A 22,865-nucleotide genomic window follows, 5' to 3' on the forward strand; every position below is an offset into this window, starting at 1 on the left:
TCAACCACCACATGGTATACATTCTGTCACAGGTGCTTAAATGCTGTAGTGGTAACCAGACTTCCCTATATAGAAGTAGTAATATCTAGAGAAGCGGAGCTGCCTTTTGCTTTCTTAGATGATACTTTTTTTTTTTCACTGCTGTTTGCCTGGTTTCTTATCCTTGATCATCTCTCCCTTTAGATCCCTCTAGCTGAGATGGAGGCTCTGTCTCTGACGTCAGATATTCTCTCTGAAAAGTCCTGGTCCCTAGCTCTGACGGATGACTCTTTGCCCGACGATACTAACACACTCTTCCTTAGTGCTCTGGAAAGCAATGTACTGACTTCAATTGCTGTGTACCTGGGAGGTTTTCAGGGTTCAAAATACTGCTGCTCCCTGGCTGCATTAGGAAGTAGGAAATGTGGCAGCCAGTATTCTGTTGGGTAACAAGAATCCATTGCATTCCTGTAGTCTAGGGGCTTCAAAAATAGAAAATTAAACCATTTAAATCAGTCCAGGTTATTCTGTTCACAGATTCCTTCATGGTTCCATCTTTTCTTCCCAAACTTGTTAAAAACAATTAATATAATTGCACTCAGGTCTGGCTTATTTAACTCTAAAAAGAATGGCGTCCCTTTCTTGGACGTTAATGAAGTAGGTGGGAAAGAATGGTAATGAAGTAGAAGAGGCTTCCATGAATTTCTGGACATTTCCCTCCAAGATTTTAATAACTTTTTTTTAATAAAGAAAAAGAAAGAAAACTAGATTTTTGTATGAGCTAGTTACAACCGCTGCCCCCAAAATATGATCTTGGGTTCCAGATTTTGGTCAGACCTATATGCCCTGCAGCGTAGTGGCAACAAAAAAAGGAGGTAAAAACCCTCACGAAACCGTGAGATATGAAACAAAAAAGTGAGGAGAACGAATGAGGATACCAAAAATTATATTTATTCATATAAAAAATGATGACCCGACACGGCCGTGTTTCGGCCCAAAGGCCTACCTCAGGGGTCTTTTACAACCTAAACAAAACAAATGAAAAATAAAACATAACATTAAAAATAAATTGTATATGATAGGATGACACATAAACATCGAGAGTTGAGTAATACATCATAAATGAATATGAAGTTATATAAAAATAGAAATAAAACCTTGTATGCCAAGTCTTCAGATTATGGTGTTGGCATACAAGGTTTTATTGCTATTTTTATATAACTTCATATTCATATTTGGTATCCTCATTCGTTCTCCTCACTTTTTTGTTCCATATCTGCAGTGTAGTGGAACAGCTTTTCAGAAAACCTAGAGTTAGACTAATTTGGCACTGTGTCAAGTATAAATGGGTATCAGTCATATGGCACTGGAGATTTAACCACTATTTAGTGAAGCAGGCAGGTCCAAGAGCTTCACTTGGTTGGTGCAATGTGTACCTTAAGATTTAGAGAGTGTGGGGCAGCAAAGGAAGAGTGTGAGAGTGGCAATGGAAGAGTATGTTGAAGGAAGCCGACCTTCCTTTCTCATCACATTGAGTTTGTATAGTAGTCAAGATACCACCATGTACAGTAGAGTATCTGTAAAGACAAAACAATTATTTTCCTAAACCACTTTTCTGCAGAAAATGCGTTACAACCACCAGTTAATCCTGTTGCCTATTATTAGATTACACACATCACTTCTGGTCTTACTGCGTACTAATACGTATCCTACAAGTGTCACGCTGCCATTTCACGGCCTTCAGAAATACCAGGGCAGAGGTCAAGAGAGCAAAGAGTGGGACAGGACAAAGTCCAGTATATGTATTTTGAGCCCTGATGTAGCCTCTTCCTTTGTCGAACATTAGCTGTGTTTTGTGTGTCAGTGTTCTAGGCATCTTTTTGCTCTTCATCCCCATTCCCCCTTCTCGTTTCCTCTGTTATCTATACCATCTTCTGGGTATTTGTTGTCCTTTTGCCCCGTTTCTTATCCTCTGACTTCATCCATCCAACAGATTGTTCAAAATCGTTTATTCAGTTAGTTGTGTATGTGGGACCTCTCTCTTAGCATCATGGCAGTATTTCACATCATGCTTCATGGTACGGTATATTAAAAATGCCTGGTATAAAATAGAGTGCCCTTTTTCATTTTTATTTAAATATGTTTTATTTGGAAATGAGAAGCCAAATAGAAACAAAAGGAAAAGGGGGGGTACAAGGGGGAGGGGTTACCTCCATAACATTGCCAAAAATTCCTGCCTGTGAACACATGGTTGTATGCACAAAATTCAAGAAAGGTTGTGGCATTATTTACTTTCAGAAAATCTGTAAGACAAGTTAGATAGCAAGCTTTCTGCTCTTAACATCCAAACTTATATCCTACTATCTTGAACCATCACCATTCTATGAAGCAGATTACGAAGTCCATTAACAATTTTCCTAAACTATTAATCAAAATAACATTTTCCAAACCAGAGAAAATGGGCATGATCCAGAGGTGGGACTCTCCGGCAAAAGTGTTCAGTTCATCTGTGCGGCCACGCAACAGAAGCCATGACCAAATCTTCAATACATCTATTGGTTGCAACTTCAGATCTTGGTTCCAACTTTAAGTTCACAATCTTCTTTATCGAAAGAGGCATGTTACCACAGCATCCATAGCACAAAAATTTATCTGCCCAGACAAAGTGCAAGGGCTCTACTCAGACAGATTTCTCACACCCTATCCTCTTTTTAAAATTGTTTTCCATGCTTTAAGGTCTTCTTGGAGTGGAGGAGTAGCGTAGTGGTTAGTGCAGTGGACTTTGATCCTGGGGAACTGAGTTTGATTCCCACTGCAGCTCCTTGTGACTCTGGGTGAGTCACTTAACCCTCCATTGCCCCTGGTACAAAATAAGTGCCTGAATATATGTAAACCACTTGAATGTAGTTGCAAAAAAAACCTCAGAAAGGCGGTATATCAAGTCCCATTTCCCTTTCCCTTTCTTAAAACAGTCACAGATGATACATTCAAATTTGGACTATTGCAAAGATTTGCTGTTAGGCAGAGGAAAGGATGTTGAGCAAGATCACATAGTTCATTTCCATCTGCCCAAGATAGTAGAAAATGATGCAAACATTATCCTGGATAAGACAACAGATCTTACTTAAGAACATAAGAATAGCCATATGGAGTCAGACCAATGGTCCTTCTAGCCCAGTATCCTGTTTCCAATACTGTCCAATCCATGTCACAAGTACCTGGCAGAAACCCAAATAGTAGCAACATTCCATGTTACCAATCCCAGGGCAAGCAATGGCTTCCCCATGTCTATCTCAATAGCAGACTATAGACTTTTCCTCCAGGAACCTGTCCAAACCTTTTTTAAGCCCAGGTACACTAACTGCTGTTACCACATCCTCTGGCAACAAGTTCCAGAGCATAACTATTTGTTGAGTGAAAAAATATTTCCTCCTATTTGTTGTAAAAGTTTTTCCATGTAATTTCATTGAGTGTCCCCTAGTCTTTGTACTTTTTGAAAGAGTAAAAAATCGATTCACTTTTACCTGTTCTACACCACTCAGGATTTTATAGATCTCAATAATATCTCCCCTTAGGTGTCTCTTTTCCAAGCTGAAGAGCCTTAATCTCTTCAGCCTTTCTTCTTATGAGAGGAGTTCCATCCCCTTTATCACTTTGGTCACTTTTCTTTGAACCTTTTCTAATTCCACTATATCTTTTTTGAGATATGGCTACCAGAATTGAACGTAATACTCATGGTGAGGTCACACCATGGAGCAATGCAGAAGCATTATAGTTTTCTTGGTCTTATTTACCATACCTTTCCTAATGATTCCTAGCATCCTATTTGCTTTTTTTTGGCTGCCACCACACACTGGGCAGAAGATTTCAGTGCATTGTCTACAATGACACCTAGAACTTTTTCTTGGGTGAGACTCCTAAGGTGGACCCTAGCATCAGGTAACTATGATTTGGATTATTCTTCCCAATGTGCATCACTTTGCATTTGTCCACATTAAATTTCATCTGCCATTTGGATGCCCAGTCTTCCAGGTTTCTAAGGTCTTCCTGCAATTTTTCACAGTCTGTATGTGTTTTAACAACTTTTAATAATTTTATGTCATCTGCAAATTTAACCACTTCATTTGTCATTCCAATTTCCAGATCATTTATAAATATGTTAAATAGCACCGGCCCCATACAGATCCCTGTGACACTCCACTATTCACCCTCCATTGAGAAAAATGGCCAGTTATTATGTCCAATAACCATTTCCTAATCCATAACGGAACATTGCCTCCTATCCAATGACTCATTAATTTTCTCAGGAATCTCTCACGAGGAACTTTGTCAAAAGCTTTCTGAAAATCTAGACACACTACATCAACCGGCTCACTTTTATCGACATGTTTATTCACGCCTTCAAAGAAATGAAGCAAATTGGTGAGGCAAGACTTCCTTTGGCCGAATCCATGCTGACTCTATCCCATTAAACCATATTTCTCTATGTGTTCTCTAATTTTATTCATTATAATAGTTTCCACTATTTTGCCTGACATTGAAGTCAGGCTTACTGGTCTGCAATTTCCCAGATCACCCCTGGAATCCTTTTTAAAAAATAGGCATTACATTGGCTACCCTCCAGTCTTCAGGTACTACAGACAATTTTAATGACAGATTACAAATCACTAACAGCACATCAACAATTTCATGTTTGAGTTCTTTCAGTATCCTAGGGTGCATGCCATCCGGCCCAGGTGATTTACTATTCTTTAATGTGTTGATTTGGCTCAGTACGTCTTCCAGCTTCACCAACATTTCTTTCAGTTCCTCCACATCATCACCCTTGAAAACCATTTCTGGTACAGGTAGATCTCTTACATCTTCTTCCGTAAGGACCAAAACAAAGAATTCATTCAGTCTCTCTGTATATGGTCTTGTCCTCCCTGAGTGCCCCTTTTGCTCCTTCTTGATCTAACGGTCCCACAGATTCCCTCATAGGCTTTCTGCTCCTGATGTACCTGAAAAAGTTGTTACTGTGACTTTTTGCAGCAAGTTTCTCTTCATATTCTTTTTTTGCCTTCTTTATAAATGCTTTGCTTCAAACTTGCCAGTGCTTATATTGCTTCTTATTTTCTTCTTTCGGGTCCTTTTTCCATTCTTTGAAGGGTGTTCTTTTGGCTCTAATGGCCTCTTTCACTTCAGCTTTTAACGATGCTGGCTGTTGTTTGCTCTTCTTTCCACCTTTGTAAATACATCTGGTCTGTGCTTCTAAGATAGTATTTTTATACAACGTCCATGCTTGATTTAGAGTCCTAACCTTTGCAGCCAATCTTTTTAGTTTCTTTTTAATCATTTTACTCATTTTATCATGGTCTCACTTTCAAAAATTAAATGCTGTTAGATTTCCTTTGTGACTTCACTCCAGATTTGACCATGTTATGATCACTGTTTCCCAGCGGACCCAACACTGTTACCTCTCGTACTATGCCCTGAATTCCACTAAGGACTATATCTAAAGTAGCTCCTCCTCTTGTCAGTTCCAGGACCAGTTGCTCCAAGAAGTGGTCATTTATTACGTCTAGGAATTTTACCTCCCTAGCGCTTGCTGATGTAACATTTATCCAGTCAATACTGGTGTAATTGAAATCACCCATTAGTATAGTGTTGCCCAATTTGCTAGATTTCCTAATTTCTGTAAACATTTCTTCAGCTGTCTGTTCATTCTGTCCTGGCGGATGGTAGCACAGCCCTTCCAGTAAACTCCTTCCCTTCACACATGGAATTTCTACCCATAACTGCTATCTGTTTCATGTCGAATTTATTTTGTTTGACTCAATTCCCTCTTTAACATATATACAAGTGGTCGTACACTACAGTTAGCAGCTGAGATATATCCTTGCAGTGTGGACAGGCATAACTAAAAAGGGCACATAACCTTCTCAAATCAAAAAGTCAGAACAGGGTGTAAATGGAAGATTGACTTGCCAATTCACTTCAGCCTTTTTAGTAGTAACCTTCCCAGTAATGAATTACTAAAACCACAGCCAACACACAGAACATACTCAGCCAGAGTCCTTGAGGCATGATGGTTTGTGTCATTCTTGTTTTCCTAGAAATAGTCATGGTTCGTGCACCTTGGAGCTTTTTTCTGTCTCTTTGTATTGCGTGTGCTGTATACTGTTGTGAGTTAAGAATACATTAGTGGTAGAATAGAATTTCTATGGTGTGTATCCTTTTGGTCATGTATTTTAATTTTCATGTTGTTTTCTTTAGTATTGTCTTGTGGCAAATCTGCATGTCTGTAGTACCACTATACTTAAAAGACCATTTCCTTGTGTCTCAAGGTCTTAATGCTCTGGATTTTGTATTTTATTCTTTTAGAATGAACTTCCACCAAAGGATGATGCGGCAGAGGTACCTCAAGAAGAGAGCTTGCTGACTGTGAGGAAACCGACCGTAGGTCGGACTCACTCTTTGCCCAATGACAGCTATATGATGCAGACCCTGGACTCTGGGCCTTGTGCCAGCTGTCAAGCAGAAAGGAGCAAGGGCTATCCCAAATCTCAATCAGGTGCTGGCTTCAAACCTCAAGGCTGTTGCAGGAGCGGTGAAAATATCAGGGACACACATACACACCTATACATACATATTACTGGCTCGGGTCATAAGCAAAGAGGGTCTCACTGGCTTCCCAGCTTTAAATCTTGAGTTTCTGCCAAGCAGAGTGCAAGGAAAATAGCAAAGCAAAGAAAATAACTCATTGTGTAAGCAGTCTGGAAGATCCACCATTAACTACTTATTTGCCTCTTAAATTATTTACTCTCACTTACTTTTCACAATTTTACTTTTTTTTTATTATTAACTCACCTACAGTCCACCCTGTTTGGTATTTCTTTGAGGGCTTTACTGCAGGTATTCCACAATGCCTAGTGCACGAGGTGGTAGTCTTCCAGGATAGAGGAAAAATGACCAAACAAGAAATGAACACTCCCAGGGCTGGAGTAACCATTTAGCAGACTATGCAGTCACTTAGGCCCTCATGATCAAAAGCAAACTCTGGTGCTAGAGGCTGTTAACGCCATACTAGCGCCAGAGTTTGCAGCCGACCCATGATCAGAGCCCTCAAGCGCCTGAAACAGCGCACTCGAGGGCTCTCAGCGCAAGTAGCATGCAAATGCATGCTAAACAGGGCTTCTAGCGCAATTAGCTTGCAAATGCATGCTAATTGGCGCTTAACGCATTCATCCCCAATGATCAGCGACCAGCGCGCCAAAGATTGGGTCGCTGGCCGCAGCAAAATCAACGCCAGCTGCGAGCTGGCGTTAGATTTTGCGGATCATTGGGGAGGAATGGTGAGCCCTGTCCAGCATGCAGTTGCATACTGGCAGGCCCCCCTTCCCCCCCAAGGCAAACGCGAACGGGGGCTGGAGGTCCGGTGGGTCTCCAGCCCCCGAAACCCCCAGAAATCGTCGATCCATCAACAGGGGGGGGGGCTGGAGGTCCGGTGGGTCTCCAGCCCCCGAAACCCCCAGAAATCATTGCTCCATCGGCGTTGTCCTTAAATTCCCTGGTGGTCCGTGGTGTCGTGACACCCCCCTGGCCCCGTCCCGGCCCCCCTACCTTGTGTTGGAGGAGGGACGCAGCCTGCCTGCCTCCCTCCTCTTCCAGTCAGTCGACGCCCAAAATGGCGGCGCCCAGCACCGCCCACTACATCCTGGGATGCACTGGGCGGGGCTACCGACCATGTAAGGGAGCGATTCAGAAAAGCCCTGCGCTGTCCTGGCGCTATTTTTAGGGTGCTGTTTGGAACAGCGCAGGGCTTTTGATCATGAGGGCCTTAGGATGGCAGCTTCCGTGGGGGAGGAGGGGAGAGCAGCAAAGAACAGCTGCAGTCAAAGCAAGACGATAGATTCTTGACATTCACACTAACTCAAAGAATAGTTTCACTTTCAGGAAGGTTGGGCAAGTAAATGCCTTTTGGAAATTGCCCCCGTATTTGTGTAAACAAAGCAAACGTTTCATATTTTCAAAGTATGATGTCTAGTTATGCATTTTTTACAAGATCATTGTGGGAGTGGTGATGTTTGGGTAATCATGATTGCTAAGTTTAATTATTATATTTGTGGAGGGAGCAAGGCTGCAGGTCACTGAATACTTCAGAAGGGAAGCTTCCTGTACATGTGGACAGAAGGTTCATTCATTTCACAGGTTGCCAGAACTTTGCTCGGACACTCTTTCTGAACTTCAAATATATATATATATATATATATATATATATATATATATATATATATATATATATTTAAATTTGTATTTACTTATTTATTTAAAATATATATGTATGTGTGTGTGCGCGAGCGAGGGTTGAATCAAATGTTACTGACTCCATCTCCACAATTCATCAAAACCAGAAATAAAGCATCTTTAAACTTTGCAGAACATGGCAGCTCGAGTACTGTGCTATGCTAGAGAAAGCAACCATGTTACCCCGTTCATTCCAGTCAGTTATAGACTCCAGTTCAAAATACTTACTCTGATATTCTGGATTACCACCAGACTACCTGTCTAAATTAACGATCCCATATGCCCCCCCCCCCCTTGTTTACTTCGCTCTATCAATGACCATAGACTTATTCTACCTAACTTATCTCAGGCCTACTGCGAGTGAACACAAAAAAAGTGCTTTTTACTTTATGGCTCCATTCCTTTGGAACAGTCTGCCCCTTGGGATTTGAGCTGAATCATCTCTAAAAAAAACTTTAAATCGTATCTCAAAACTCATCTATGTAATGAGGCCTTTAATTGACTCAGGGTCTACTGTACCTGAACCTTAGTGTAATGCTGCTGTTCACTGCCAGGATGTATAACTATTTCTTATATCATTGGTGTACTCTCCTATAAACAAATTGGAGTTCTTTTCCTCAGTTTAATTTTATTGTACATCGCCTTGAATTACCTGGTAAAAAAAAAAAGGCAATTCAACAAATCTGAATAAACCATAAACCATAACAGATGGCAGCACTGACACACTACCTGTGTTCATTTGCTCTTTGAAATCTCTTCCTTCCCCTCAATTGGTGAGAAGTCGCTATGCTCATATTAGCCCTCTCCTCAAGTCACTTCACTGCCTCCCTATCCATTTCCACATACAGTTCAAACTCCTCTTATTGACCTATAAGTGCATTCACTCTGCAGCTCCTCAGTACCTCTCCACTCTCATCTCTCCCTACATTCCTCCCTGGGAACTCCATTCACTGGGTAAATCTCTCTTATCTGCACCCTTCTCCTCCACTGCTAACTCCAGACTCCATTCCTTTTATCTTGCTGCACCATATGCCTGGAATAGACTTCCTGAGCCGATACGTCAAGCTCCATCTCTGACCGTCTTCAATCCTAGCTTGATGCTGCTTTTAACTCCTAACCCTTACTCACTAGTTCAGTACCTATACTTTATCATTCCCACCTTAGTAATTCCCTTATCTCTTATTTGTCCTGTTTGTCTGTCCTAATTAGATTGTAAGCTCTGTCGAGCAGGGACTGTCTCTTCATGTTCAGCATTGCGTACGTCTTGTAGCGCTATAGAAATGGTAAGTAGTAGTAGAAGTATCAGTGTGAAGAGGCTGCTTCGCTATTGCTTGAGAAATGGACGCATGCAATGAACATTCATCGGTGCGATTTCAGCAATGTGCTGTGGTAGAATTTCTGACTCTTTCTGCCATGATAGGATTTCTGACTGTTGAAGGAGTCCCTCCAATTGTAATTCATCACCACATGCAGGTTTTTAATGGTGGTGACTGTGTTGAATATGAGTACAAGCATCACTGTGGACCGGGATTGGCAGATTTGTGTGAACAAAAACAAAGTGGATGATCCATAATGGCAATGGACAAGTCTCACGTGAGAAAGGTTGACAAGCTTATAAAGGACAATGCATGTGGCAGTGAATTTTAATTGGAGGGATTGCTTTAACAATCGGAAATTGAAATCGCACCAACAAATTCTCACTGCATGCCTCCATTTCACAAGCAACAGCAAAACAGTTCTCGCTAACCGAGGCAAAGAAAGAGAAGTCAAAGAACAAGTGAATGCATGTAGGGGCCCTTTTACTAAGCTGCATAGGTGCCTATGCGTGCCCAATGCATGCCAAATTGGAGTTACTGCCCAGTTACCGTGTGGTCCTTGTGGTAATTTTAATTTTGGCGCGCGTCCGCTACTCACATCTGAAAAATATTTTTTATTTTCTGGCTCGTGGCAGCTACATATATCAAGTGGCATTTGATACGTGTAGACCATTACCGCCCGGTTACCGCGTGAGACCTTACTGCTAGGCCAACGGCTTGCCATACGGTCTCAGACCCCAAAATGGATGTGCAGCAATTTTCATTTTGCCGAACGTCCATTTTTGGGAAAAAAAAGGCATTTTTTGTAGGTGTGCTAAAGAATAATTCTGCGCACACTCAAAACATTCATCTATACTATCGCAGGCCATTTTTCAGCGCACCTTAGTAAAAGGACCCCGTAGTGCGTCAGTGCTACCATCTGTTGACGAATTAAGGAGGTGGAGGCATTAGTTTTCATTCAACCCCATCCTTATTTATCTCCATCTAGATGCTGAAGACATGACAAAGTATGCATGCTGTGTGACATGCATAAACTAGGGGGTAACACATAGCTGCATTTCTTGGCCATTAATACTTGCTTTCTACCATTCTGATCAGGTTCGACAACATCGGTGCAGTCTCAGCCTGCTGACATCACCTCTCTCTTGCAAGTTCCTGGGGATTTGCTCTGCTCGATAAACACCCCTGGCAAGACGGACTCTGCATGTATACCCAGAATTCCTCCCCCGCTGCATTCTCCCTCTGCGCAGAGGCTGCTGCGCAGGCAGGTAAGTGCGAACATCTGCATTCCTGTGATCCACAAATTCCTGACTGACTGGAATCTAGGTCTAGGTGGTGTCATTTGTATACAAATTTATACACGCCTTCCTTGACCCTTATGCCTAGGGAGAAGCAGGGACGTAAAAGCAAGCCTTTGGTCCAGATCTGCTGCCAGAGTCACTGAGAAATTAACCATTTACTAAGAGCAGCCTGAAGAATGCCGATGATTGAAAGCACATCACAGTGAAAGTATTAGAGCTGTCACAACTCCCATCACTTTTTATTAACGTTACACCACAGAAACCATACTCAAACAATTCCATGGTTAACATTTACTTTAACATTTCAGACAATTTTGCAGATATTAGTAACTTCTATCATCAAATTCCCATTTACTCCCACCTACCACCCCTTTCCCCCTTTACCTCCCCCCCCCAAACCCGGAGGATCAAACATTCGTTTCACAAGTTCAAAATTTGGCTTTTATTTTGCGGCATGAGTGTATCCCAGAATGGTTCCCATCTTTCTTGCAGTTGTTGCATCTCCAACAACGGGCAATTACGTATAGCTATTCGCTCCATACGCAGCAGCCATATCATTTGAGCTCGCCATTTCTGTAGTGAAGGAGCGTGATTCGTCAGCCAGTCTTGTAATATCGTTTTCTTCGCCATGATTACCAAGCATTGTACAAAGTGTTTGAACCCCTTCGGGGTTGGGTAACTCAGTCTTGGTCTGCCAAAAAGTAACGAAGGGTCATATCTCCAAAGAGTCGACCACCATATCTGCCGAAGTAACAATTTCCAAAAGTTCGAGATCACTGGGCACTGCCAAAACATATGGGCCAGCGTTGCCCCTTCACTTTTGCACTTCATACAAGCTCTGTCTGGGGACGCCCCCATATGAAATTTAGACCGTCAAGTTATTTATTGTCATAGTTCATGTGCTAGTTTAAATTTGGTGGTTCTCAAAACTGTCCTGAGGGGCCACCAAGCAGTTGGGTTTTCAAGATATCTACAAGGTCTATCTCATGCATATTCATTGTGGAAATCTTGAAACTCCAGTTACTTGGTGGTCCCCCCGGGATGGTTTTGAGAGCCACCAGTTTTAAACCGTAACATGAATGTTCATAACCAAATAATGAGAAATCACTGGTAGTTGTGACAGCTCTAACGCTTTCACTGTGACGTACTTCCCGATCATCTGCATCCTTCAGGCTGCTCATAGTGGACGGTGAATTTCTCAGTATCTCTGGGAGCGTATCTGGACCACAGAATTTTTATTTTTGAAAGGAAACGATCAGTTAATTATGTACCTCAAAACTGCAGTGATAAAATATAAGCACTGCCGCGAAGCAAGACTAGCACTGTGCATTTCAGCTTTCCCTCTCAGAAAAGGACTCGGGCAGTCAATCCAAAGGGCTACCTTGACCTTTTCTTAGGAATAAAACCAGAAGTATGGCTGCCTAGTGGTGATGCAGGCAGTGGCGTACCAAGGGGCGGCGGTGGGGGCGGTCCGCCCCGGGTGCACGCAATTGGGGGGGAGGTGCCGCGCGCCGGTCAGCGTCGTTCGTTTCCATGCTCCCTCTGCCCCGGAACAGGAAGTAACCTGTTCCGGGGCAGAGGGAGCATGGAAAGGAACGACGCTGACCAGCGCGCAGCACCCCCCCCCAGCGGCGTGCACCCGGGGGTGAGGGGGTTCTTTCGCCAAGGTGGGGGTGGTCCTTTCGCCGGGAGGGACCAAGCTGCACAGGGGGGCGGGGCACATCGGCGATCCGCCCCGGGTGTCAGCGCCCCTAGGAACGCCACTGGATGCAGGTAACTACAACTGGCCCACAAAAAAAGACATTCCACCCAATATTTAAAACCGTTTAACCGGCCAGGAACAGCTCCTGGCCAGTTAAACGGCATTTAGGGGTCCTTTTACTAAGGTGCGCTGAAAAATGGCATGCGCTGGTGTAGACGCGTGTATTGGACGCACGCAGGTCCATTTTTCAGCCCGCCTGCAAAAAAGGCCCTTTTTTTGCTGAACATGGACGTTCAACAAAATAAAAATCAGCACGTGTCCATTTTGGGCCTGAGACCTTACCGCCACCCATTGACTTAGCACTAAGGTCTCACGCGTTCACCAGATGGTAATCATCAGCACGCGTACCCTGCCGATTACTGCCTGGTTAGCACCACACGGTAGAAAATAAAAAATATTTCTGCTTTGCGTATCGGATGCGTGTGAAAATTAGAATTACCACCTGGGGCGCACGGTAGCCGAACGGTAGTTCCAAATTGACGGGCGTCGAATGTGCGTAGGCGCCTACGCACCTTAGTAAAAGGGCCCCTAAACCAGGGGCGTAGCTACATGGGGGCATGGGTCCCTGTAGATTTGGCCCTGCCCCCCTACCGCCAACCCCTTCGACCCCCCCCCTCCCGCCACCAACCCTCCCCCACCGCCACCGCTGTCGGGTACCTTTGCTGGCGGGGGTCCCCAGCCCCCGCCAGCCAAAGTCTTCTTCGGCACAGCTGCATTGCTGATTATTATTATTATTATTAATAGCATTTGTATAGCGCTACCAGACTCACGCAGCGCTGAACACCTGACACAGAGAAACAGTCCCTGCTCGATAGAGCTTACAATCTAAAAATATACAGACAGACAAGACAATTAAGGGCGAGGAAAGTACTGGGTGAGAAGGAACAAGGATAGGGGAATTGAGTAGTGGTTAGGAGCCAAAAGCAGTGGTGAAAAGGTGGGTTTTCAGCATAGATTTGAAAACAGGTAGAGATGGACAGGCAGCTCCTTGTGACTCTGGGCAAGTCACTTAACCCTCCATTGCCCCATGTAAGCCGCATTGAGCCTGCCATGAGTGGGAAAGTGCGGGGTACAAAAATAAATAAATGAATAAATGGAGCTAGACGTACAGGCTCAGGAAGTCTATTCCAGGCATAAGGTGCCGCGAGGGAAAAGGAACAAAGTCTGGAGTTAGCAGTAGAGGAGAAGGGGGACGACAAGAGAGATTTGTCCAGTGAGCAGAGTTCACGGGGAGGAATGTAGGGAGAGATGAGAGTGGAGAGGTAATGGGGGGGGGGGCTGTAGAATGGATGCATTTAAAGGTCATTATGAGAAGTTTGAACTGTATGCGGAAGCGGACAGGGAGCCAGTGAAGTGACTTGAGGAGTGGGCTAGTGTGGGTATAACGATTTTGGCGGAAAATAAGTCGTGCTGCAGAATTTTGGACAGACTGGAGAGGAGAGAGATGGCTGAGTGGAAGACCAGTGAGAAGTAAATTGCAATAATCCAAGTGAGAGCTGATCTGCAAGGCTTCTGTTTCTGTGAGTCTGACATCAGACTCACGGAAACAGAAGACTTGCAGATCAGCAACGCGGCCGCGCCGGAGAAAAGGACTTTGGCTGGCGGGGGATGGGAACCCCCGCTAGCAAAGGTACCCGATGGTGGGGAAGAGTTGGCGGTGGCGGGCAGAGGGGGTTGAAAGGGTTGGCGCCAGGGGGGGGTCAAAGGTAGTGGTGGCGGGGGGGTTAAAAATGGCGGGGGGTTGGCGGCGCTGGGGGGGGCAAAAATGTGCCCCCTCACCTCGTGCTCTGGACCCCCCCTCCCGCCAAAGTCTGGCTACGCCCCTGCCCTAAACCGGCTATCCAGTGATATTTATCAGGAGATAGTCAGCTATCTCCTGCTCAATATCACTAGTTAGCACTTAGCAAAGAATCGGTTATATTGCGTGATGTAACCAGCTATCCTCTGATATTCAGCACATCACTGGCGAAGTTCCAAAATTAGGCCACCGAAATAACAGGCCTATCTTTGGCAGGTTTCAACTTAATGAGCCAACGCTGAATATCAAATTGGCCAGTTAAGTTGAAATGGGTCCAAAAAAACCACCAGGATAGTCAATGCCGGTCACTGAAAATGGCCCGGCATTAACCAGGGCTGCCAAGAGACTGGGCCGGGCCCGGGTCAAGGCCGCCCCCGAGGTCGCTGCCGTCGCTCGCCCCCCTCCACCCCCCTGAGGTCGCTGCCACCGCTCCCCCTCCCCCCCCAAGGTCGCCGCCGCCGCCGCTCCCCCTCCTCCCCCCGAGGTCGCCGCTGCCGCTCCCCCCTCCGTCCACCACCGGGCCGGGCCCCCTGCATTGAAATCACAGCGTCTGTCACCTCCGTGTGAAAGCGCTGCAGGCAGCAGCAGATCGCCTCCCTTCAGTCCTCCTTCCCTCCTTGTGTCCCGCCCTCGTGGAAGTTACATCAGACGAGGGCGGGACACAGGGTGGGAAGGAGGCCTGAAGGAAGGCGATCTGCTGCCCTGCTGCTTGCAGCACTTTCACATGGAGGTGAAAGGCGCTGTGATTTCAATGCAGGGGGCCCGGCCTGGTGGCAGACGGTCGACGACGGAGGGCGGGTGGGACTGCAGCGCCGGGCCCCCCCCCCCCCCCCCCCCGGAGGCCCGGGGAATTTTGTCCCCCCTGCCCCCCCCCCTCTCGGTGGCTATGGCATCAACTATCCGGGCTCAGCGCTGACTGCGAGAGGCAGCCCAGCTACCTCCCATGGTCTGAATATTGGCCCTGTTGGATTTTCCAGCAATAGGTGTTCACAAGACTTTTAATCATTGTAAAATGCTAGCCCAGTGTGCAATGTCATTACTGTTGTTTGGGGTATTTTTCTGTATATATTGCTTTCTAGCACTTTCTATGCAAAAATTGGGTGTGCAATCGTCATTCTACTTAATCCTTTCAAACTCATATGCATCACCAGAATGAAAGTTATTTTAAGTTCTCATTGAATTAATAGTTTTAGCTGAATGCACTGTACTACAATTTATAAAAAAAAAAAAAAGCTCTGTAAATGTAATACCTGTGATATAATTTTTTTTAACAACAAACAAAACAGTTTCCTATTAAATAAAAACACATGCAGAGACTAAAGAGCCCCTGCTGCCTTCAGGAACACGCAATAAAAAGTAACAAATACCTAATCTACTTTCAGTATGAAATCTGTTTAAATACCTGCAGGTCTCTTACAAATACCTTGCAGCTCAGTAGGGGGAGCTAGAATGGCCCTTAATTTCAGGCTACCTCATCAGTCCTCTAGCACGAGAGACAGCAGGGAGGATGGGAAAGAGACAGGCACAGAATGCTTGTTTTCATTAGGAAATATTTACACAGAAGGTGAGATGCCCACAGGGAAGACGCTCTATCATTCGATAAATGGGCTGTCGTGGACATAGTTCTGTTCATAACTGTATCATCACAGTAAAACGTATGGAAGAACAACTGCCTTGGACATTCTGCCATGACACTGAAGTGCTCATCGGTATACATTACTACTACTACTACTACTATTTAGCATTTCGATAGCACTACAAGGCGTACGCAGCGCTGCACAAACATAGAAGAAAGACAGTCCCTGCTCAAAGAGCTTACAATCTAATAGACAAAAATAAAAAAAATACAGTAAGCAAATCAAATCAATTAATGTGAACGGGAAGGAAGAGAGGAGGGTAGGTGGAGGCGAGTGGTTACAAGTGGTTACGAGTCAAAAGCAATGTTAAAGAGGTGGGCTTTCAGTCTAGAATTAAAGGTGGCCAAGGATGGGGCAAGACGTAGGGGCTCAGGAAGTTTATTCCAGGCGTAGGGTGCAGCGAGACAGAAGGCGCGAAGTCTGGAGTTGGCAGTAGTGGAGAAGGGAACAGATAAGAAGGATTTATCCATGGAGCGGAGTGCACGGGAAGGGGTATAGGGAAGGACGAGTGTGGAGAGATACTGGGGAGCAGCAGAGTGAGTACATTTATAGGTTAGTAGAAGAAGTTTGAACAGGATGCGAAAACGGATAGGGAGCCAGTGAAGGGTCTTGAGGAGAGGGGTAGTATGAGTAAAGCGACCCTGGCGGAAGACGAGACGGGCAGCAGAGTTTTGAACCGATTGGAGAGGAGAGAGGTGACTAAGTGGGAGGCCAGTGTTTAGACCTTCAATGAGGCCTCCAAAGATAGTCACATGGCAAAACAGATTTCTGGGCTGCCCTTGGATGACTGCTCTGTGACTTCATAAGTACATAAGTATTGCAATACTGGGACAGACCAAAGGTCCATCAAGCCCTGCATCCTGTTTCCAACAGTGGCCAATCCAGGTCACAAATACCTGGCAAGATCCCACAGAAAGTACAAAACATTTTATACCACTTATCCCAGAAATAGTGGATTTTCCCCATTTAATAATGGTCTATGGACTTTTCCTTTAGGAAGCCGCCCAAACCTTTTTAAAACTCCGCTAAGCTAACCGCCTTTACCCACATTCTCTGGCAACGAATTCCAGAGTTTAATTACACGTTGAGTGAAGAAAACGTTTCTCCAATTCATTTTAAATTTACTACATTGTAACTTCATCACATGCCCCCTAGTCCTAGTATTTTTGGAGAGCGTAAACAGGCGCTTCACATCTACCCGTTCAGCTCCACTCATTATTTTATAGACCTCTATCATATCTCCCCTCAGCCGCCTTTTCTCCAAGCTGAAGAGCCCCAGCCGCTTTAGCCTTTCCTTGTAGCCTTTCCCCTTTATCATTTTCGTCGCCCTTCTCTGCACCTTTTCTAATTCCACTATATCTTTTTTGAGATGCGACGACCAGAATTGAACACAATATTCGAGGAGCGATACAAAGGCATTATAACATCCTCATTTTTGTTTTCCATGCCTTTCCTAATAATACCTAACATTTTATTTGCTTTCTTAGCCGTAGCAGCACACTGAGCAGAAGGTTTCAACGTATCATCAATGACGACATCTAGATCCCTTTCTTGGTCCGTGACTCCTAACGTGGAACCTCGCATGACGTAGCTATAATTCGGGTTCTTCTTTCCCACACGCATCACTTTGCGCTTGGTCAAGATCCGTTGGCTGGTGTTAGCAATTAACAAATAGAAAATATTCCGCTCCTGGGGGTGACACAAAGGAAGTCTGGTATACATTCCCCAAGCCTGTATTCAGAACTGAAACATTGTGCCTCACCTCTTGCCAGTGGGTGCCAACCATTGTGCACCTTTCTATTTCTCCCACTGGAGCCATACCTTATTTTGCCCATTCTCATGTCACTGGACCGTGTCTGTCATCCCTAGCAGTCCACGTTGGCCCCCACAAATGCTCCCCCTCCTCTTCCAGGCCACATGGGTGGGTTTCGTGAGTCTCGGACTCTTAAGTGGGGCAGTGGTGTGCTTCTCAGTGTCCCTACGCGGCTGGTCTTCCAAGTGGACTGGCCTTATCTAGCTGACCAGTGGATGTGTGGAGCTCTGGCTGCTATACGGTCCTTTCCTACTACAATGCCACATACCTCAGGCTCCGGAGAACTGCACAAAAAGGGTCCGAGAGATGGAGAAGCACTCCACAGGCTCTTTTTCCATAAACATATCTAAAGATTACTTTTTTTAAAAAGCTTGAATTATTACACTGTAATACTGTAAGAAACTCAGGATGACTTGATCAAATGAGAGGTGCTTCCAGAGTTTTGCAAAGTTAGGGGGTCAATATTTAAAAAGGTTTAATCCCTCTGAGCAAGCCAGCCTCTGATATTCATGGGCAGTTAAGCAGTAGGTGCCACTGAATATATCTGCTAACCTACCATCCCCTAACCGGTTAGATTAGGGGCGGACTGGGGGAGGGGGTTAGAGCGGAGTGACAAGTTAGCTGGTTAATGACGATATTCAGTCCAATATCCTGGTAAGTAACTGCATAAAGGGCTCCTTTTACTAAGTGGCAGTAAGCCCAATGCAGGCTTATCGCTCGCTATACAGGAAGTACTGCCGGGCTACGGCAGCAGCCCGGTGGTACTTCCCATTCCTAGCGTGCCGTCATTTCCGATGTTACAAAAATGTATTTATTTTTGTAGCACTGGAGTGTACCCAGCTGTAATCGGGCAGTGCCGCATGCTGTGCAGTTACCACCGGGTTAACGCGGGAGCCCTTACTGCCACCTCAATTGGTGGTGGTAAGGGCTCCCCCCCCCCCCCCAAAAAAAAATGGCCACGCGGCAAGTGGTTTACTTGCCACACAACCATTTGCTGAAGGAAGGTGAGACTTGCCTTTTACCGGCTGCAGTAAAAGGGGACTTTGGCACGTGTGTAAAGCACGCGCCAACGCCAGCGCCGGCCCCCTTTCGCTGCAGGTTGGTAAAAGGGGCCCAAACTTACCACAACAAACAGCTGTCCTAACATAATGTTAACTGGGCACCAGTCTAAATCAGGGGAGTATCCAGACTTCGGCAGGAAGGGGGGTCCAGAGCCTGAGGTGAGGGGGGGCACATTTTACCCCCCCCTGCCATTTTTGACCCTCCCCCTACCACTGCTGCCACCACCACCTTTGACCCCACCCCTGACGTCAACCCTTTTGACCCCCCCTTCCTGCTGAAGGACGTCAGACTCACAGAAACAGAAGCCTTGCTTTTAGATCAGCAACGCGGCCGCGCCGGAGAAGAGGACTTCGGATGGCGGGGGTTGGGGACCCCCGCCTACAAAGGTACCCGATGGTGGCTGGGGAGGGTTGGCAGCAGGAGGGGGGTCAGGGCCAAATCTACGGGGGGCCCATGCCCCCGTGGCCCGACGTAGCTACGCTCCTGGTCTAAATATCAGTATAAATATCATGTCTGGTTCAGCAGACATACTTAGACACTCAATGCCAGGAACCATGAATGAATATCTGGATTAGATCAGCCTGTAGCTGGAAATGGCTTGCAATATTGACCCCTTAATCTGCAAAAATGTACGTTCACCAACACATTTACCTCCTACGATGCTTCCATAGTGAGTTAGCAGCATTATCATAGAAGGTGACTATTCAGTGGTATAATTGTACGCACTTGGTCAAAGAACAGCATTACAGGTTGCACGTTTTGGTTACTCTGAAAATCAGACCATTTGTGGCCCCTGAGGATATGTTGAGGATCCAAACTTAGCCTTCAATGGAGGTCATTACATTCAGATTCTGTATTCACAAAATTGGATTTTTAAAGCAATGTGGTTGAAAGCCAATGTTATGTGAGATCATGAAGAAAACAGAAACAGATATATACTATATATATATATATATATATATATATATATATATATATATATATATATATATATACTTTGTACTTCTATATCGCATAATACCTCCAGGTTCAAAGCGGTTTCCATACAAGAAACCAATTCAAACTCCTGAGATTTCGAGGAGAAACAAATGGGGATTTTTTTTTTAGATTTTTCTTAAACTTTACACAAGTTCAAACTTTACACAAGGATACAGATATTTCCATAATTTGGGGGCTTGAACAGCCAGAAGCCGATTAAATATTTTAAATCTCTTTATCCCTTTAATGGAAAGTAACACAAGCAGTAAATTATGAGATGACCTCCTATTTCTGTTATTAGAATGAAATTGTAGATGAGCTAACAAAATAGGCTGGACAATCCCCATGAAAAATCTTATAAATCAGGCAAGAGAATTTAAAAAGAATCCTCGTCTCCACAGGCAGCCAATGTAATTCAACATAACAGGAGGGAATTCTATCGCTTTTCCATAAGGAAAAAAATTAGCAGATTCTTGGCTCTGTGTGGTTATTACTAGGATATTCTAGAAGAGGTCAAGAATCTTCCCATTCTGATAACCCTACTAATGAAGAACAATTATGCTTTCAAAAAGTACAAAGACTAGGGGACATGACCTGAAGTTACACAATAATAGTTTCAGTACAAATATTTTGTCACTAAACGTGTAATTACGCTCTAGAGCTCATTGTCAGAAGATGTGGTAAAAGCAGTTAGTGTAGATGGGTTCACAACAGATTTGGAGAACTTCCTGGAGGTAAAGATAGGCATAGGGAAAGCCACTGCTCATCCCTAGGGCTGGTGGCATGGAATCTTGCTACTTTTTGGGATTCTGCCAGATACTTGTAACCTGGACTGGCCACTGTTAGAAGCAGGATACTGGATCTAGATGGACCACTGGTCTGAACCAGCATAGCGATTCAAGAAGAGTCAAGAAATAAGATATAGGTTATACCTTTATCAGATGAAATGTTCAGGATCATCCTTCTTTCTGCCAGCATTTCACAGCATCCTCCAAGGTTATCAGTTGCTCTTCAAAAATATAGAGGCACAGCACATATCTAGTTAAAACTAGGCCCTCTCTAGTCACTGAAATAAGCACTCCTAAGGCAAGGTCAGACCTTTATCTCTTATCTCCAACAGACAGAAACATGTGATAGTCAAGTAAATAAGTGTGGTATTAAATCTTTCCCCTCTAATATTTATTTCCTGCTTGTTCTAACCTCTCTTTGATTTGTCTTTTTCTTTTTTATCTGACAACATGGCCCCATTCCCTGATTTCTTGACAAATTAATATAGGTAGCAATAAGAAATGACTCCATGGATAAGAGTGGCACAGAAAGCAAGGAGAGCATCCCAAGTGAGGTGAGTGAGCCCCCTTGTATAAACCAATCCACCTGTCCAACGTCTGCGCAACATCCATCAAATTCTCCGACACCAACACCAGCGAAAGAATCAGCCAAGTGGGGGCGATCTAGTGTTCACACTCAACAGCTTTCCCACAATCAATACAATATTTCTAAGAACTCCACGGCCTCCTCTGCGGGTCTAGGCACATTTGAAGAACTGCCTGTAGACCCAATGGACCAAGAAGTATCTGACATAAACAGCTGTAGAGAGCAGTTGAGCTCAAAAATATGTCGAACCTTAAGTGTTTGCTCAGCAGTAGATACTCTGACTCAAAAAAGAAACTTGGGCAATGGCAGCAGTGTCACATTAAAGAACCTAAAGAAATTTTACAGTGTAGATGCCCAAGGTCACCTCAAAAAACCATCCTCCTGGTTGGATGACCCCCGGAGACATTCAATAGAAATTTGTTCCATGCAAAACAGTCCCCAGCACCATTCCACATCTAGCTCTTCTGGCTTCATAAGTCAGGTCTTAAGTGAAATGGACAACATGCAGGCAACAAGGCAGAAGAAAAAAATGAGCCCCCCTTGTATATCCATAGACCCACCAGATGGACAAGGTTTGTTACACAAAGGACCTCATGGACTTTCGTCCCCCAATGTGGACACTTGCTTGAGAAGGCGAGTTCCATCATGTGATTCGAAGGATTCCACAGATACTGGGGACTCATTGCTTCCTGAGAACACAGCGTCAACTTCTCCCACCCCAAAGAGAGACTTACTTACACTTGACGGTTTTTCCTATGACCAGATAAAAACAGACCACTGATACTTTTGTTTTGTTCTTTTTGTTGGTGCCAAACATTCTCTTTCTATCATGGTACAAAAATTCTGTATTCAAAATGGTACTGGGTAAGCTATCCAAAGAATGATTGAAGAGGCAGCTGGTGAAACTAAGTAGATAACTATGTCATACTACTTAAGCATACGTTCTTCTCGGGTAATAGCAATACATTATGTAGACATTTATGCCTATGTATATTATTTAATTCTATAAATAAAAGACTTGTTTTGAATTTCCTTCTGTTTAATGCATCTCAGAACATATCAGAGACCAATGTTTCTGGCGTATTGAAATCTAAAGTCTATATTTAATCCCATTTTTTTTAAAGCAATGCTTTTTGTTTTTTTAATTTTGTGGGGTTTTTTGTTTTGTTTTTTTTACCAGTGATGCATTAAATAGAACATGTTCCCTATAATTTATTCTGTTCTTAAAATTTATTTGCTGCAGACTAATGAATGAAATATTACCAAACCATAATTCTTCGAAGACCCAGAACAGCAAGGATCTTGAGGCTTCAGGAGACACCTAATCAGCCAGATTAATGATAGATCAGAGCATGTACACAGGGTAAACTCATCATTTCTACAGAACAGTTTACATTGGTTTGAGTCTGATGCATACGTCACCCTGACAGCGTAAGGTTAAGATCTGTTTTAGACCAAAGGAAATTGATTCAAACCATCGTAACTGGTACATCTCCTGCATAGAAAAAATTTATTCTTTTTTTTAATGTTTCAACATTTTTATTGATGACAATACAATA

The 22,865-nt window shown here is 44.2% G+C and overlaps 1 protein-coding gene across 1 annotated transcript in view; it reads left to right on the plus strand.

The window, feature by feature from the left end:
• The window catches only part of CACNA1G (calcium voltage-gated channel subunit alpha1 G), a 274,000-nt gene extending 251,644 nt beyond the window's left edge, over positions 1-22,356 (plus strand). Inside the window, 3 exon segments of the mRNA XM_030208360.1 lie at positions 6,343-6,532; positions 10,680-10,849; positions 21,209-22,356. Coding sequence (XP_030064220.1) covers positions 6,343-6,532; positions 10,680-10,849; positions 21,209-22,087 — 1,239 coding nt within the window. The 3' untranslated portion in view covers positions 22,088-22,356.
• Positions 22,357-22,865: the final 509 nt, after the last annotated feature.

Source organism: Microcaecilia unicolor, chromosome 6, assembly GCF_901765095.1.
Source record: "Microcaecilia unicolor chromosome 6, aMicUni1.1, whole genome shotgun sequence".
Lineage (NCBI taxonomy): Eukaryota > Metazoa > Chordata > Amphibia > Gymnophiona > Siphonopidae > Microcaecilia > Microcaecilia unicolor.